At 43.4% G+C, this 18796-nt stretch overlaps 1 protein-coding gene across 6 annotated transcripts in view; it reads left to right on the top strand.

Moving 5' to 3' along the window:
- Positions 1-18796, top strand: part of PHACTR1 (phosphatase and actin regulator 1) — a 306420-nt gene that overhangs the window by 227495 nt on the left and 60129 nt on the right. For all 6 annotated transcript variants that reach the window (XM_032181577.1, XM_032181579.1, XM_032181581.1 and 3 more), the window contains 2 exons: positions 4819-5004; positions 6011-6217. In XM_032181577.1, the coding sequence (XP_032037468.1) occupies positions 4819-5004; positions 6011-6217 (393 nt within the window). The remainder of the gene's footprint in view (positions 1-4818; positions 5005-6010; positions 6218-18796) is intronic.

The raw sequence follows: 18796 nt of genomic DNA, 5'->3' as shown, positions 1-18796 counted from the left end.
TATAAATGGGAAGCTATCACACAACATGGCTAGATTTGTAATCCAGTATCTCCACATTATTTCCTGCTTGTTGTAAACACAGCAAGCAAAGAAAAATTGGAGCCCTTCCTTGAAAGAAGCAGGGCAGAGATAAAAGTGTATACACACAAGTATAGTAGCATTGATCGTGTGTGATGTGAGGATGAGTATGACAAAATTTGTAGAGGAAAAGTAATCCAAGAGTATTCATATCAGAAGGCTTTATTTGATGGTAGCATCTTCTGTGCCAAGAGGCATCTTGTACAGACAATAGTTGGAGTCATAATGGTTAAATCTCTTAGTCTCCCATTCCTAACACTCAGGCCCATGAGTGGGTAATTTTGCCTTTTTCTTTCTTAAAATAATCTGAACATATAACAGGAAAATTAAAATGGATAGACTGACCTAAGAACAGAAATTCTGGAGCTGCAGTGTGCTTAGTATTGTTTTATCACCTATGTTGAAGAAGAACGGAATTAGCCAGTTTGCCTGTTATTTAAAGTGACATTCTGACCTGTTTGCTTCAGGATTTGGTGGCTTTTCAGATGACTTTGTGTTGTCCAGCAGGTGACAGTTAGTAGAGCTCAGTAAGTCACAGCGTTCACAGATGGGAGAATCACTGCAGTCCAGCTGCTATATTTGGGAAACAAGAAATGCTTTTATCACTTCAGTGACCCTCATACTTAAACTGTTCAAGTGAAACCACTCCAGACTGAACTGCAGAGAGCTCACTTCTTGGCAAGGGCCAGAATCATGACTGAATAAGTTTCTGCTATTTCAAGGGTTGCGTGACTTGCATCTTCTGCAAATGTGGGCAAAGATTGCATTTTTTGTCAAATACCGTGTACTTTTAGAAAAACAGTATATTGAAGAAATACCTGGTCAGATGCCTGCTGGTCTAATAGTTTGCAGGCAGGCAGAGCCAAGAGCTCGAACACATAGATGAACAGCTTTGATTCTCATATGAAGCTGTAACCATCACTAAAGTATCTGTCTTTAGAGATGCCCAGTGTGCTATGGGCAAAGAATTAAAAGCTACATGTAATATTTTGATACATCTTCATTCATGTGAACATAGACAAGGTTTCCTGTAGTAAGAAGTTTCTGAACAGGAGCATAGTAATTGCTTACTTCAGAGATGATGATGCAGTGGCTTCCTCAAAGGAAGCATGTGCAGTCTTCATCTTTTGTACGATTCTATTTTTGTACTGTCTATCTAATCAAAATCAGGGTTTAAAAAACAAAATTTCAGGTTACCTAAACCCTGGCAGGGCTTGAAAATGTTCTGTGAGTGATAAACCTCAAACAAGAGCACTTGATTTTCTGTCACTTAGCCCAAGGGGGCCACAGCAGAGAAGGGCATGGACATGCCTTGCCCTTCCTAGCCTTGTCCATTGAGAATATTTGTCTGGACATTCATACTTGAGAGAAGGCCAGTACTGAAGACAACCCAAAATGGAAAATAACACAAGATTTAGAATTCTCATTATCATTTTGGCTCAGCCATTTGGCTATGGAAGGAGCACATGAGCTTTACATTTATCAAGCAGATAGGAAGTTCCCTATTGCAAGGCATTCAGAGTCAAAAGACACAGTGAGAATGTAGGCAGAGCTCCAAAGAAAAGAAACAACAAAAGGATCAATCTGTACCAGCTATCATGATGCACTGTGGGCTGCAAGTAATTTGAAAAAGAATTAAAAGAAGTGGAAATGGCAGATGAGTTTATGAGTACAAACTGTGCTTAAGGTCCACATCTTTTGAAAATATCATCTATGTATTTCTGGGCCCTCACCCTGTGCTGTTATTTTCACAGGCAAGGCTGAACCAAAGCATCCGGGTTAGAGCCCTGTGCATCAGAGAAATTCCTCTGAGGTTCTGCTTGTTCCATCACTATCCGTGTACAGAGCATCCTGTTTAACAGAGCAGCAGCCTTCTTGTGCTCCTTTTGCTGCAGAGTTCACATTACTGACTTTGGTCCAGTCCAGATCATGCTGACTAGCACACTGCCTGCAGTATCAAAGCTCATGCATTTAGGGAAAGTTGTTCTCCACTTAGTAACAGCAGGCTCTCATAAAATGCAGCAAAGGGATTAGCAAGTTTGAGAACAAAAGATTACGTATGTTATCACTGTGCAAAATTAAACTCATAGTTCCTGAAGACTAATCAATTCATCCATATATGTCATAACTGCATTACTAAGATTTTTTCCATTTGTATGTCAGCTATCCGAAATAGCTTTTACTACTTTAAAAATAGCAATTAATTTGCCCTTTATGTCTGGTTGTCAAGCATACCTCTGATCCAGGATTAATTCACACTAAGAGATTCTTCACTTTACAGATGATGATTTTCATCTCCTTCTTTGACCTGTTTACTGTGTTTTAGCAGTTCCTGGTGTAGTTCTTCTTTAAGCAAGATCAGATTTAGTGTATATATTTCAGTCATGATACTGTGCCATGTCTGATGATTTCAGTCAAATCCGAGGATGAATTTTAGAGCCTAAATGAAGATAAGAGATTTTCAAAGGGAAGATTAAAATAGGTTATGTTGTCAATAAGGAGAGCTGTCACGCTTGCTATTATGACAACAAGTAAAAGTCAAAATTCTCTCTTACTTTGCTTTTTTGCAATAGTAAACCTTCAACAGATAATTTGAATGCTATCTTCTTAAGCCATGCTGAATATACCTTGATAAATACAAAGTGCATTAAAGATAGTAAGATTTCAAGATGCTCTGCATGTTACAATTGGCATCTCCATTAAAAATGTGTAGATATCCCAAAAAAAAAAATAAATTGTTGGTTTTATCATACATACTCATTGTCTGGTCATAGTAATGGTCAAATTTAGTCCTATACCAAATTAGTGAATATTGTTGGACATAGTCACTGTCTTTCATTCAAGAAGCAGTTATTCTGCCTAAGCAGTAATTATGATCTTTCATGAAACCATGTCTCTGACACAACAGCAGCCTCTATCCCAAACACATGTAAAGGAATGTGTTTACAAAAGGGAGACAAAACAAGCACGGGATACATGGCATTTCCATCCTAACAGTTAAGTCAAAACAGTTAAGTCAAAAAACATTCAGCTTAAATACTGGCTGAACTGTTGGTTGATCCTTGCTATCTAGGGAAATAAAATGGTTTGTATTGAATGACTGCAGCAGTTAGAAAGAGGCTATGCTGTGAAAAATTGGCTGAAACCTTCAGTTTTGATTAATGTTGCCACCTTTTGCCAGCTCAGTTGATTGCTCTGAAAGCTGCAGGTGATGTGGCAATATATCGTAATAGCTCTTTGGTTCTTAATAAATAAATTAATAAATAAAATTAAGAAAGTCAAGAACCTTGGTATTTCTAACAATACCAAACTAAGGAAGAGACCATCTTCACATGTTGTACCGAAGCTTTACAAGACAGAAAGAAAAAAAATAATAATTATTTATTAGTAGTACATCTATTGTACTTTCAGACATGCTAATTGCTGTGTCCTGACACCTAAGTGCAACTTTGTTTTTCTGTCTCTTCAGTATTGTTTTCCAAAGTGTTTTGCATATCTTAGCCGTGTGAGGGGAAAGTGTGTGCTCACTTGAGTGCTGTACATTTCTGCATGGTACATTGAGCAGTAATGTGGCTAATCACAGTTGCCCAAAAATGAAGAACCAGATCCTGAAATCCTGAGTTTGACTTTAAAAATAATTTGAAAGCATAGGAAAATTAGGCTCTTTTTATTTGCCTGCTTTTTTTTTTTCTTTTCTTTTCTTTTCTTACAGGTCACATTCTGGGTTTATTTTCAGGCTTCCACTCATAACCATAAGAGCTGAACACTTTATAAAATTGCAATTGATATACCTGTGCAGTCATTGCCTCCAGGTACCAGAGTACTGTGCATAACAAGTTCTGAGATAAAAATCATGCAGGTTGACACCGTGAAGAATGATATGATCCCTCCCTTCTGTTCTATATTATTTCTAATGTGAAGTGGTGTTTGATAGAAAAGAAACGAACAATTGCTGTTACAGAAATTTTTGCCCATATGGAGAAGTTATTAATAATAACTTCAAAAACAGACTTTCTAAATGGAATCCGCTATATCTCAATATCAAGACCTTTCACCAGGCAACCATAAAAATTGTTCTCTCCCTTACTTATAGTCTTGATCATGCTGGGAGACTATAATAGTTTTATTGGGATATAAAGTAGTGAAATACTTCTGTGATTCCTTTTGTGTCCTTTATGGTATTAAAAATACTGTAAGGGAAGGGAATAATGCTCATTATTATTATTATTAAAATATTATAAATTATGTATTGTATTTTTTTTTTTAAAGTTTGATAGCTTCAGTTCCAGTCCATTCTCTTTTCTGACTTTACAGTTTTAACAGAGACAGGGAAAATAAATTTTGTGGCCTTATCAGATGGAGGATGACCATGCAGCTTAGACCATGGATCATAATGACAAGCCTAGGGATAAGCAAAGGATCAACACAGTTATTTGGCAGATCTTTCCCAAGTCTTAATAACCCTGTAAGACAAATGAAATGCTGTCAGACTTCTATGAAACTGTTGTGGACAGAACATCGTTCAGACAGCTCCAAAAATTGCTCAGCACAAGTTGTATTTTTGAGATAAAAACCATATTATTTTGATCATTATCCTGTGTCTCCTATGCACATACAATGACTTAGTTCAGGTTCTTCATTCTCAAGCAAGCTATTGGAGAAAGCAGACTTCATTTCAAAATTTTCTGTATCTTATTTGTGTTTTCTGTTGTCACTGTGCTTTCCTCCAAATATGAACAGATGGGGAACTTTCCATACCAAATGACGAAGGAGCTTTGGAGAATGGGCAGCCTCTGGGCTCTGGACCAGTGCTGAGCTCCAGCCAAGTATCACTTCCAGCCCTAGCAGAACTGGAGTCAGGTTCTGCACCTGGGGAACCCTGCTCATATGAGGTGCTCCCAACCACAGAGATCATGGATGGAACAGGTAACATCTTGTTTTCAGTATGACATAGCTACTTTAAGCAGTTTGAAACAGGTTTTTGACCTCTTATCCTGAGAAACCATTGTTGAAGACCAAGTTATTCTGGTGGAGAAGGAGCATATAGATTATCGCTGGGTGCTCCATAAGAAATTTTGACTGTCTCAGCATAGCAGTACTTCTGCTATGTACTCTACTTCTACACAAGTAACCTCTTGCATGTCAGGCAAAGTCCTTGCATTTTTGTGAACATTTAAGAGTACATTTCTAACTGTCACGCTACTTCTCAGCTGTGCTGATGAGCTCTAGAGGGCTGATAACATTTTTAAACCCTGGGGTATGTCATTTCCTTTACCTGCTGCATGGTGTTGGGTGACATTCACATCACTCATCTTCCAGTAGTTAACACAGCCAGCTGCACCATCCTAGGTGAGGCTCTCTGCACTTCTTCCCCAGCCTATAAAGAGAGACAGCAATACTGTACATCTAGGTTAACTCCTCTTCCTGCATCACTTAATGTTGAAGTTGTGGATTAAGGTCAAGTGAGGAAAATCGACTAGTAGAAGCACTCCTCTACGATCATGCACAGTTGTGTGGCCTCTTTGGAATGAAATAGCCCCCAAGAGGTGCTTTTACAGTTATAGGATAAATTTGAAGACTGCCTGCTAACATATCTGGTTCTGAGCAAGCTGTGGTGACAGACCATCTGAGATGTGACATTTTAAGCTCTTGATATGTGCTCAAGATGTGGGAATATGTCCCAGCTCAGCGTAAGGGAGCTGACTTCTGTCAGAGGTAATGGGAAATTCAGCTGTTGTCTCAATGTGTGTTACTCTTTCTCTCTTTTTCTCTCTTTCTCTATTTCTTTCTGTGTTAATATGATGTTTGAGTGAAATCTATTAGTCAGTCCTAATCCGCATTCCTGCACTGCTTTTCTCGTCTTAAAATGTCTGTATCCACTGCTGCTTTGCTCATAACGTTGTTGCGTCTATGATGTGGTTGTGTCCTCCAGTGTCTGAAGAGAGCCCCACATCCAATGAATCCGGCGTCCTCCTGTCCCAAGATCCTACAGCTAAGCCAGTCCTGCTACTTCCCCCCAAAAAATCTGCTGCTTTCCCTGGAGACCATGAGGACACCCCAGTGAAACAGTTGTCCCTCCTCAAACAACCCCCTGCCCTGCCTCCTAAACCTATTGCCAGGATTGCCAGCCACTTAACTGGTAAGTAGGTGTTTCTAGACCCTCAGCATCACCGTGCCCCATATAGGAAAAACTTGCCCTTATAGCTAAGTCCTCAATGCCCTTCCGTAAACCTGTTTGCACATGTTGTTGTGTGTACTAGCAATGTGTGTGTGTTGTACCTAGGGCAGGGATTGCAAAGAATTTTCAGACTATACCATCATCAAGGTTGCTTCAGGACTCTTCCCTTCTCCTCCCTGTTTACCTAGTGCTACCATGACATTTCCTGACAAACCCTCCCCACTCCTATTTATCAAGATGTACCATCACTACAAAAATGGCAGGATGTATTTTGATGGGAAATGAAATAACAATAAAATACAAGGATATCTTTAAATACTTTTTAACAAGAAAAGAGGCAGGGCAGGGGCAGGGTAGGTAGGAGGGAGAGGGAGAATTTTTCTTTTGTCTTGTTGCTTCTACCCTCAACTGACATCTGGGCAGGTCGCCCCAGACACATTCCCTTTATCTTTCAATATGTTTCTCTTTTGTCAAGCCCCTTGATCCTTACACAGGCCATTCTGTCACCTGCCTTCTTACCATTTTGCTTCCCTGCTCACACAACCTGCCCACCTGCTCCCCTTTCCACCCCAGCTCTAACTGTTCCCCTCCTACTGATGAGTCCTGCTGATGATGGGCAGCTTCAGTTCCCACTGACTAGGATTTTGGTGTTCTACAGATTATGCTGCTGTTTTTCTCTCTCTGCATGCCAGCTAGAAACAAGTCAGATTCCTTTTTTGTGTCCCAGATCTTTTACAAGCGTCCAGGCTCTCTGGGATTCAAAGCTTTAGACACATGTGGAAGGAGGATTGATGGATCTTACCTGACCAGTCTGCTCTCTCCAGTCTGTCATTTAGGCCACTGAGACAAAGGATTATTGCACTTATACAGACCAAAAAGGGCTCCCTAAGTCTTTATCTACATCCTTTGAACAGTCTGCTCATAATTGCAGCTGCTTCCCAGGAGGCAGCACCTTGAAATCCCATGCTCAAGATGAGGTATGGTGCATCTCTGTACTGAGGCAGCTCCTGGCCTCTCACTGGGTTGCTCTTCTGGTGTTCATGCTGCTCCAACCTTTTCAGGACTAATGTGAGAAATGTTCAGTCCACATTAATACATTCTAGGTACTTTTTTTTTTTTTATTATTCCTGTCAGTTAATGCTTGTTTAATTCAGGTTAAGAAATATATCAGGAAGGAGCTCATTAGGGAAGAGCGTGTTCTGGTTTTCTTTCATATTTCTATGTTGTCTCTTCATGTTTTTGTTTGGGTTGCTACACGTTTTCTTCTGTATAGTTTTGTTCATTGTATTTGGAATCTCTTACTTTCTTGCCTACCAAAATCTCCACATAAGGACTGTTTTTTTTGCCTTATACTACAAGACAAATTGGCAGTTCTGCAACGTGGAAAGCCAAGCGGCAGAATTGCTGGCTTCAGGTGAGGACGACACCAGCTTCCTATATCTCCCATAACACTCTGTTCCAATTACAAGAAGCTGCTCAGAAATGAGGCCAACATGAAAAAATTAAAAAGAAAATTATAAAGAATAATGAAAAAAGGAATAGTGTAGGAAAAACCTCTGGCACTAAGTATCCATTAAAAATAAAGCTTTCCTCTGCATGAGATAGCAGAATTACAGGATGGGTGCTTCTGATAGTTGTTTTTTTTTCAGCTGGTAATTTTGTGTGAAGTAGTACCACTCTCAAGCTATCAGCATAAATTAATTGCTTGATGGTAACAACTTTTCCAATGAAAGTGAAACAGAGCTGTGTCTTCTCTTAGTTCATGATAACTTTTAGTGGTTTCTCATCCAGTTCTAAATGATCTCTTGAATGCACATAGACACAGGCTCTTATACATGAATATGCAAAGCCCTCAGGGGAAAGGAACAGAGACTCAGATTTGGTCAAAGGACCCTAATTTAATTGACAGCTAGCCCTGCTAGAACTGAAAGCCTGATTTAAACGTATTTTATAAATAAGAGCACTGAGTTTATTCTTAAGGGTCCATTTACTTGGGTGGTCTAAGGATATACATGTTCAATGCCTTGTGTTCTTCACTGGTAATTATATTAGCCATGTATAATCTTTGAAAATGATCAATCAATCCTAATGAAGCACCCTCATCAGTGAGAAGCAGAATTAATGCTATTCTTTTGCTAATTACTCCAGACATCCTCAGCTTGTGTGTGAGAAAACAGATGAAATTGGAATTCTGGCATTCAAGGTGAAGACTTTTCTCTTCTCATTGCATACCCATTTTTCTATTAAATATTTTGTGAGAGAGTTGAAGGACAAAATAAGACATACCAAGCATGACTAGTGAGAAGTTACAGTGGTTTATGGTCTGGTAGCTCTGTTCAAGAAGACTGCAAGAGGAAATGTGATGTTGTAATGGTACGCATCTGAGTTGGAAGATGCAGAACTGCCTCTGAACTTCAGTCTTAAGACAGTTACATATATGTACGTGTATATGTAAAGAAAAATATGCTTTATACAAATATAAATGAGAATATAGTATTATAAAATCAAATCACTATAGGCAGAGTCAGCATAAAGTTAAAAAATAAAAAAAAAAAGGAGAAATATATTAAACACACAGTGTGAGGGAAGAAAAGCTTCCTGTGAGTCTGACCACATTCTTGCTAAGAACTTGTCCCAAAGTTCTTCGGGTTTGTAGGTATGAAAAAAGTATGAAGATACGAAGTTCTTCAGGTAAAGGTATGAAGATTGACTTAGAATATTTGCCAAAGAGTGTAATACAAGGTTTAGGAAAGAGAGAGAAACAGTCTTTACCTCTAAAAGCATTTGTGAACCATCTCAGATATCTCTGTGCCTGTGCCAAGACAAAGATCGGCCTTTCCCTTGATAAGAAATGCACATAAAAGTGCAAGCCTAAAGTAAACAAGCAAGATCACATTTAATTTTGTGGAGGATGAAAATGAAATATCAGTTTTAAAAGTGATAGGAAGAGAGAATTGCCTGTAGCAAATATAAATCAGACAGCTTTGGTATGCCTCTTCTCTAGATCAGGTACTGTGGGGATGGGACAGCAGAGGAATGGGGGCAGAGCCAAGAGCAGACAGCAGAGCAGACACTGGGAGTGATGCCACCACCACTGCAGAAGTGCGCTTGGTACTTTGCTTCATGCCATCACCCAATGCTCTTGGTGATGCTGCATCCACAGAGAATATCCCTATCACAGTACTAGGTGTGGAAATACCAACACAGACTCTCTCTCTACTTTTTCTTCCATTGGAATGAAGCAGTATTACTCTCTTAATCAGTGATTCCTTCATAGCACGGGACAGGCAACCCTTGCAGAACAATGTGATTCTTAAATGTTTTGATACCACTGTTGCACTGCTCTGCATTTCCTCTTGGCCAGTTACCTCCTGGTAAGCCTTACAAATATGATCATTATTATATATGATCATACCCTTCATGGGTAGAATTTCTTTCATCATTTTAATTCCCCAATATTGACACACAGTACTCAGGCATTTAGAACAACAATTGCAACCCCCCTTATTTGGTTAAAAATAGAGGAGAAAGTGAAATCATCACCTGGGACAAAATGTAGCTGGACTGCCAAGATTAAGTCCCCACATTACCATAATATCTTTAATGGCCAAAAGCGACAAGAATACTGGTCATATATGGTTTGATAGACAGCATACCCCGGCTCATTTTGGTCCTGATTCACGAAGTGGTTACTTTTAGTCAGTACAGATGATGTTTCTGAAATTAATCTGATAGTTTCTGTTGAAAGAACTGAATTACCAGTTACCCATGAAGTCCCCTAAAACTTCAGATAACAAATTGTGCGCCACCAAGCAGAAGTCTCAGCAACACCTGAGTGTGTCTGAGTCTAAAATTAGCCTAATTTTATGCAAGGGTGTAGTGTGGCCACTAGGGATACACTACTAGGATGTATCTGGCCACTCAGCAGTTGTATTTTAAAAACAGCTTTGAAAAACCTTTTCCATTCTCTTGGTTTCTTCAGTCAACATTTTAAGGAGAGGCATGGCACACTTTTTTTTTTTTTTTCTTTCTGTGCCTTCTATTTATGTCTCTGTAGAATAAGAACTAATTCATAATTAGAGGCAAACATTTAACAGGATAGGAAACCCTGCAAACCCCCAAAGCTTCTGATAATGTGGACATGCCAAAGATGAGGTTTGAGAGTATGGTTGCTTGGTGTCCTGATACATTGCAGCAACACAGCTGATAGTTAGTTACAGTGTTATGAAAGTATTTACTGCTACAAATTTTTCAGCAAATATTTTGTGCAGTATTTTATTATCTGACAATCACATATCTTAGAAGGCTTTTCTGTAGATGACCCCATGAAATTATCTGAAAGCTTCCTGTTCTGTTCTGTTATCTCCTGCTGTCTGCTCTGGCAGGCTATATTTATGAAGACAGGTTACATTCATGAGGGGGCAATGGAGAATTCTCTTTTCACTGTGTGCTTGAAGGAGAGACAGCAGAGAAAAAGTGGGTTTCCTTTCCCAGTACATCCAGGTTCTCACAGGAAACTGGGCCCTGATGGAGTTGCTCTCTCCACACTTCATCTGCCTGCTCTTACCTGGAGGGTAGTACCTAGCACACATAGGCAGCAGGAAATCTTTTCATCTTTGAAACCCTTTCTAAGGCTCTTCAGCGAATTCATACAAGCCTATAATTTTCAGAGCTATAATTTTCAACCTTAAGGATGAGCATGCTCAGTTTATTTATGTTCTCCGAATGCAACAAACTACAACAGTTGGTCAGGGTCTTGAAAATGTCAAAAGACTGCAAGACCTGTCTGGGCAAACCTATTGCACTGTTTGGTTCTTCTCATTTGGGCATAACACTTTATAATTAAGTCTTGAACCTCTTGTTTCAATTTTTACCCATTGACTCTCCTCCTCCCACCATGTACCACTGTGGAGAGTTGATAACCTCCTTCTAGGTACTGGCGTGTTGCTGTTATGTCCCTCCCCAAGCTATCTTTTGTCCAGGATGAATAAACCCCAGTCCCTCAGCCAATCATAGGAACATAAAATGGTTTGGTTTAGAAGGGACCTTAAAGATCGTCAAGTTCCATCCCCTCTGCCATGGGTAGGGACAGTCCCCACTAGATCAGGTTACCCAAAGCCCCATCCAGCCTGACCTTGAACACTTCCAGGGTTGAAGCATCCACAGCTTCTCTAGGCAATCTGTGTCAGTGCCTCACTACCCTCTGAGTAAAGAATTTCTTCCCAATATCTAATCTAAATCTACTTTCTTTTAGAATAAAGCCATTTCCCCTTGTCCTATCACTGTATTCCCTGACAGAGTCCCTCCCCAGCTTTCCTGTAGGCCCCCTTTAGGTATGTAAAGGCTGCTATGAGATTTCCCCAGAGTCTTCTCTTCTGCAGGCTTGTCAACCCCAACTCTCTCACCCTTCACATTGTGACAGCCTTCTGCTGAATTCTTCTCTTTTTTTTTTGTCTTACCTGTACTGGGAGCCCCAAAACTTGATACAGTAATCTAGATATAGTCTAAGGCATGCTGAATAGAAGGGGGATAATCCCTTGATCTCCTGGCAGTGCTTCTTGCAATCTAGGAGGCTATTGGCCTTTTTTGGCCTACTGGCTACTGCTTGGTATCACAAGGAGTGAAGAAACAGCTTTCCTCACACTGCTAGGTTTGTAAACATAGCCAGCTCTGCCACAAGCCCAGGATTCCTAGGTGTGCCCTCTTCCTCTGAGAGTAACTCCCAGGTGTGCTGGGGCAGAATCTGATTCTAATGGGCTTATCTAGCATCCCTGATGGAACAATATTTGCCACCATATATCCATAACTTTCTAGTATCCTATATGTAATGTGTATATGCAGTGTGTTCTAACCAGTTCTCTAGGTATGTTCAGTGCCTGGGAAGACACTGAACCTGGTGTACCTGGTGTATAGCCTCAGTATAACACAAACACTCCAGGAGTGCCATCCAGGGCAGATCTGCACAGAGAGTAAAAGCACAGTTATCTCCCTAAAACCCAAAAGGAAATGCAGCAATTGTATGTATTAGCAAAATGATCTATAAGGAAGAGGTAAAGGCTGACCTGCTTGTCTGATGTCTTCCATAGGTCTGATGTGCAGCAAATATTGTGGCTTGTACAAATATGTTTTAAGTAATTTAATGTCATCAGCAATGGAAAATCTAACATCTCTTTCATCAATTCTGGCACAGTTATTACTTAACCATGCACAGTTCTCAGTGGTCACAACCCTGCTAGGAACCACCATCTTGCAAAGATTGTTCATTATTCTCTTGAGCATGAGGAGCCTAAGACAGAAGAGATTAATCAGACTTGCACACCTGGCTTCACACAGTTTGCTTCTCTTCTGTCACATTAGTGCTTTGTGTAATGATTTAGGACTCTAGTAATGTTGCATGGAGAAGATGCTTACAGCAGATTCCTTGGTCATATATAACTGTGAGTTAGATTTCAGCCTTGGTGGAGCCATTGGAAGACTTTTTTGCCTTTGAGAGCAAATTTCTCTCTCTTCAAGAGAGCAATATTAGGCAGATATGATATTGCATGGAAAATGGAAAAACTTGGGTTCTCCCCTTTGTAACTCTCACATTCTACAATGAGGGAAGGCCACTTTCTCTTCATGCCTTTCTCATCTTTGCACACCCTTTACCTCTCCTGTCTCTTGAAGAATGGGAAGATTTACTGTCTGTGTGGTTTTTCTATTGTAGCACAACACCAGTATCAAACGTATACTGTGGATGAAACAAAGCTCTGACTAAAAAGCTAGCACTAAAGAAAGTCTGATACTAATCCTGAGCTTGGCCCCATGCATAGTCTTTTTCCACCTTACTGTCCGTAATCATTTTCAAGAAGTGCTAGTGCTTTTAAGTCCTAGTATCATGCACCTCATGCACTCTGGCTAGTAGATACGGATCCTAGTACAAGCAATACCCAGAACAGGCCAGAAGGAAAGAAGGGATAAAGGGGGCAAGAAGGATAGTTTATGTTACAACTAACCATCTGGAAAAGGACTTTACAAATCGGATATTGCTCAGGAGAGTGATGACATTTGAAACTAGAGAACATCTTACTGCCAAGCCTTCTCAGGTCATAAGAAGATTCTGACCCTTCAGTTCCTTTACCATGTTACAGCAAGTGTGAACTGAAGCAAAAAGAGGCCAAAGAGTGTGCAGAGCATTGCAGAGCCAAATATATGATATATTTTGTGGCTCGGCAAATGGCTCAATATATTGGGCCACTTGCCAAGGCAATCGGCTCCGGGGCAGACGCATGCTGTAGTGGAGCGGGGCATCAGACAGGCAGGGCTAATTCTTCCGGTATCAAGCCCACTCGAGGGAGCCGCCAGGGCCCAGCAGCCCTTGCAAGGTAGGTGAACGAGGTGAGAAGGAGGCATAGGCAGAGCCAGCAGCACCCCCTCCCCAGCTGTTCAAAAGCTGCTCCTAGGGAGTGCGGGTGACCAGGAGCGCGGGTGACCAGGGCATGGCATGTCGGAAGGGAGTGGCGCGGCAGTTGGCGTGGCAGTTCGCCCAGGCAGGGCAAGTAGGGAGGGCAGAGCGTTCCCGCCCCACCCATACGAACACCTCCTCTAACAGCGGTCTACCACTAGCTAGTCTGCAATTGTCTCCACCAGGCACAGTGCTCTCTCTAGGAAGTCTGTACACGCCCAGACCGACTGCCTGCCCAAAACTGCGGCAGTTCAGGTCTCTGAGTGCAGGGAGTACCTGAGCCTGCCGCTACCACCTGCGGGGGGCAGAGAGACTGTGTGCGTGAGGTGCAAGCAGGTGGATGACCTGGTCCGCCTCGTGGCAGAACTCAAGAAGGAGGTCGAGAGATTGAGGGATATCAGGGAGTGTGAGCAGGAGACAGACTTGTGGAACAACTCTCTGCAGGTCCTGAAGGACAGGTACTGGGGTGAGACACCCCAAATGGGGGTGGACCCCCTGCCCTGTTGCTGTCGGGCAGAGGGAGAGGACCTAGGAGTTGAGGAGGAATGGAGACAGGTCCCCGCTTGACATCGCAGGCGATGCCCCCCCTACTGGCCCCACCTTCCCAGGTGCCCTTACGCAACAGGTTTGAGGCCCTGGAGCTTGAGAGACCGGTAGCTGAGGAAGAGGTAGAAAGTCTACCCAGGAGGATGCCTAGGGTGAGGAAGTCGACTCCACGTCTCAGGACTGCCTCCACCAAGACAGAAAGAAGGGTGATTGTTGTGGGCGACTCCCTTCTCAGGGGAACAGAGGAACCTATTTGTCGGCCTGACCCTACCCATAGGGAAGTCTGCTGCCTCCCTGGGGCCAAGGTCAGGGACATTGCCAGAAAGCTTACCAGCCTGGTTCACTCCTCTGACTATCATCCTCTTTTAATAGTCCAAGCTGGCAGTGATGACACTGAAGAGAGAAGCCTGAAGAGCATCAAACGGGACTTTAGGGGACTGGGACAGTTAGTGGATGGAGCGGGAGTACAGGTGGTGTTTTCGTCCATCCCTCTGGTGACAGGGAGGGGTACAGGGAGGACACAGAAAGCCCACCTGATAAACATGTGGCTCAGAGGCTGGTGCCAACACAGAAAATTTTTTTTTTTTGACAATGGGGTGCTTTACTTGGCACCCAGCCTGATGGCCGCAGACGGGTCCCTGTCTCTAAGGGGAAAACAGATCCTAGGCCAGGAGCTGGCGGGGCTCATTGAGAGGGCTTTGAACTAGGTGAGAAGGGGGATGGGGCTGAAACAAGGCTTGTTAAAGCTGTGCCAGGGGTAACAATGGCAAGGCTGGGAGAGAAGGCAATGGCCCAACTGAAGTGCATCTACACTAATGCACGCAGCATGGGAAACAAACAGGAGCTGGAAGCCATCATGTGGCAGGCAGGCTACGACTTGGTTGCCATCAAGGACACGTGGTGGGACCACTCTCATGACTGGAGTGCTGCAATGTCTGGCTATAGGCTCTTCAGAAGGGACAGGCAGCACGGAAGGTGTCACGGTGTGGCTCTCTATATCAGAGAGAGTTTTGATGTCATGGAACTCGAGGCTGGGAATGATAAGGTTGAGTCCCTGTGGGTTAGGATCAGTGGGAAGGCCAACAATGGAAGCATCCTGGTGGGGGTCTGTTATAGACCACTGAACCAGGATGAGGAGACTGATGAGGAGTTCTACAGGCAGCTGACAAAAGTTGCGAAATCGTCAGCACTTGTTCTTGTGGGGGACTTCAACTTCACAGATATATCCTGGAAGCACAACATAGCCCAGAGAAAGCAGTCTAGGAGGTTTCTGGGGAGCGTGGAAGATAGCTTCCTGACACAGCTGGTTAGTGAGCCTACCCGGGGAGGTGCCCCGCTAGACCTTCTGTTCACAAACAGATAAGGACTGGTGGGAGATGTGGTGGTTGGAAACTGTCTTGGGCAGAGTGACCATGAAATGGTAGAGTTCTCCATTCTCGGAGAAGCCAGGAAGGGGACCAGTAAAACTGCTGTATTGGACTTCCGGAGGGCTGACTTTGAACTGTTCAGGACACTGGTTGGTAGAGTCCCTTGGGAGGCAGTTCTGAAGGGCAGAGGAGTCCAGGAAGGCTGGGTGCTCTTTAAGAAGGAAATCTTAATGGCTCAGGAGCAGTCTGTACCCACATGCCCAAAGACGAGCTGGCATGGAAGAAGACCGGCCTGGCTGAATAGAGAATTGTGGCTTGAGCTTAGGAGAAAAAAGAGGGTTTACAATCTTTGGAAAAGAGGGCGGGCCACTCGGGAGGACTGTAAGGATGTTGCGAGGCAGTGCAGGGACAAAATTAGAAAGGCCAAAGCTCAACTGGAGCTCAATCTGGCTACTGCCGTTAAAAGACAACAAAAAATGTTTTTACAAATACATCAACACAAAAAGGAGGACTAAGGAGAATCTCCAGCCTTTACTGGATGTGGGGGGAAACCTTGTTACAAAAGATGAGGAAAAGGCCAAGGTGCTTAATGCCTTCTTTACCTCAGTCTTTAGTGGCAATACCGGTTGTTCTCTAGATACCCAGTACCCTGAGCTGGTGGAAGGGGATGGGGAGCAGAATGTGGCCCTCACTATCCACGAAGAAATGGTTGGCGACCTGCCATGGCACTTGGATGTGCGCAAGTCGATGGGGCCAGATGGGATCCACCCAAGGGTATTGAGAGAACTGGCAGAGGAGCTGGCCAAGCCACTTTCCATCATTTATCAACAGTCCTGGCTATCGGGGGAGGTCCCAGTTGACTGGCGGCTAGCAAACGTGACACCCATCTACAAGAAGGGCCAGAGGGTAGACCCGGGAAACTACAGGCCTGTCAGTTTGACCTCAGTGCCAGGGAAGCTCATGGAGCAGATTATCTTGAGTGCCATCACGCGGCACTTACAGGGCAACCAGGCAATCAGGTCCAGTCAGCATGAATTTATGAAAGGCAGATCCTGCTTGACAAACCTGATCTCCTTCTATGACAAAGTGACACACTTGGTGGATGAGGGAAAGGCTGTGGATGTGGTCTACCTTGACTTCAGCAAGGCTTTTGACACAGTTTCCCACAGCATTCTCTTCAAGAAACTGGATGCTCTTGGCTTGGACTGGCGCACGCTTCGTTGGGTTAGAAACTGGCTGGATAGCCGGGCCCAAAGAGTCGTGGTAAATGGAGTCAAATCCAGTTGGAGGCCGGTCACTAGTGGCGTCCCCCAGGGCTCGGTGCTGGGGCCGGTCCTCTTTAATATCTTCATCGATGATCTGGATGAGGGCATTGAGTGCACCCTCAGTAAGTTCTCAGATGAAACCAAGTTAGGTGCGTGTATTGATCTACTCGAGGGCAGGAAGGCTCTGCAGGAGGATCTGGACAGGCTGCACTGATGGGCTGAGGCCAACTGCATGAAGTTCAACAAGGCCAAGTGCCAGGTCCTGCACCTGGGGCGCAATAACCCCAAGCAGAGCTACAGGTTGGGAGATGAGTGGTTGGAAAGCTGCCAGGTGGAGAAGGACCTGGGAGCATTGGTTGATACTCGGCTGACTATGAGCCAGCAGTGTGCTCAGGTGGCCAAGAAGGCCAACGGCATCCTGGCTTGTATAAGAAGCAGTGTGGCCAGCAGGGCTAGGGAAGTGATTGTCTCCCTGTAGTCGGCTCTGGTGAGGCCGCACCTCAAGTACTGTGTTCAGTTTTGGGTCCCTCGCTACAAGAAAGACATCGAGGTGCTCGAGCGAGTCCAGAGCAGGGCAACGAAGCTGGTGAGGGGTCTGGAGAACAAGTCCTACGAGGAGCAGCTGAGGGATTGTTCAGCCTGGAGAAGAGGAGGCTCAGGGGTGACCTTATCACTCTCTGAAGGTACCTTAAAGGAGGCTGTAGCGAGGTGGGGATTGGTCTGTTCTCCCACGTGCCTGGTGACAGGACGAGGGGAAACGGGGTAAAGTTACACCAGGGGTGTTTTAGGTTGGATATTAGGAAGAACTTCTTTACTGAGAGGGTTGTGAGGCATTGGAATGGGCTGCCCAGGGAAGTGGTGGAGTCACCATTCCTGGAGGTCTTTAAAAGATGTTTAGTTGTTGAACTTAATGATACGGTTTAGTGGAGGACTTGTTAGCGTTAGGTCAGAGGTTGGACTCGATGATCTTGAGGTCTCTTCCAACCTAGACAATTCTGTGATTCTGTGATATCTTCTCATTCTCTTTGCTCTTGGCATGCACTGTGACCATTGACTACACTCATCTTGGGATCTTTAAGCCCTCCCATTACCTCTTCTTCCTTCTGAAAACATTTCACAGTGCATCTCCAAAAGTCTGCATCCTGCAGTTGAGTCCTGGCAGAGGTTTGTGTGCAGACCTCTCATTGATTTCCCATGGAAGTCAGGGGAGTCTTTGCCTGGCAGGTCAACTATGTGATTCAAGGAACATGCCTAGAGTTTAAAAGGTTAAGATTCAGTTCATGAGCCCCTAGAAAAGTGCCTGCCAAGTCTTCTGTAAAAGAATACATTAATCTTAACTCTCTTATAACCTTTTTACCATTTTCTCCTCCTGTACCCTTCATTTTTCCAGACAGTTCTTGTTTAGTTTTCAAACTCTATTTCATTTCTTTTTTGCCCTGTAATGTAATTTTAATGCCAGATGTTTTGCACGTTATAAAGCTGTAAGAAATGTGACTTGTAGTAATTGCAGTGCAGCAGATGAGAATGGTCAGCTTGTGCTCTGGCAGTGATGGTGGTGAGTCATCCTATTGTTAGGATGCTCCCGCCATTTACATGCCTGTTGAGCAGGAGAGGTTGTGCTTACCTCAAAGGGCTGTTTTGGAGGATTAGGGCATTAAAGCGTTGAAGTGTGCCACAAGCCTTTTTAAGCATTACTTAATGTGTTAAGGGATATGCACAGCCCTGGGATGTTTTTTTGAGACTCAGAAGTGCTGCAAAACAACAGTTATTTTTCTGAACACCGTGCTGAGTGCAAGCTATGCAGCATCATCTGTCACATCAGGGAAGGGGTGCACACTCCTGTGTTGACTTTCAACCTCAGTACCTGCGCACCCAGTCAAGTACACTGACCTCCATCTCACTGCCATGAAAATTAACA

The sequence above is a fragment of the Aythya fuligula genome, chromosome 2 (genome assembly GCF_009819795.1).
Source record: "Aythya fuligula isolate bAytFul2 chromosome 2, bAytFul2.pri, whole genome shotgun sequence".
NCBI lineage: Eukaryota > Metazoa > Chordata > Aves > Anseriformes > Anatidae > Aythya > Aythya fuligula.
The sequence above is the reverse complement of the archived record's forward strand: the minus strand, read 5'-3'. Positions and strand labels throughout refer to the sequence as shown.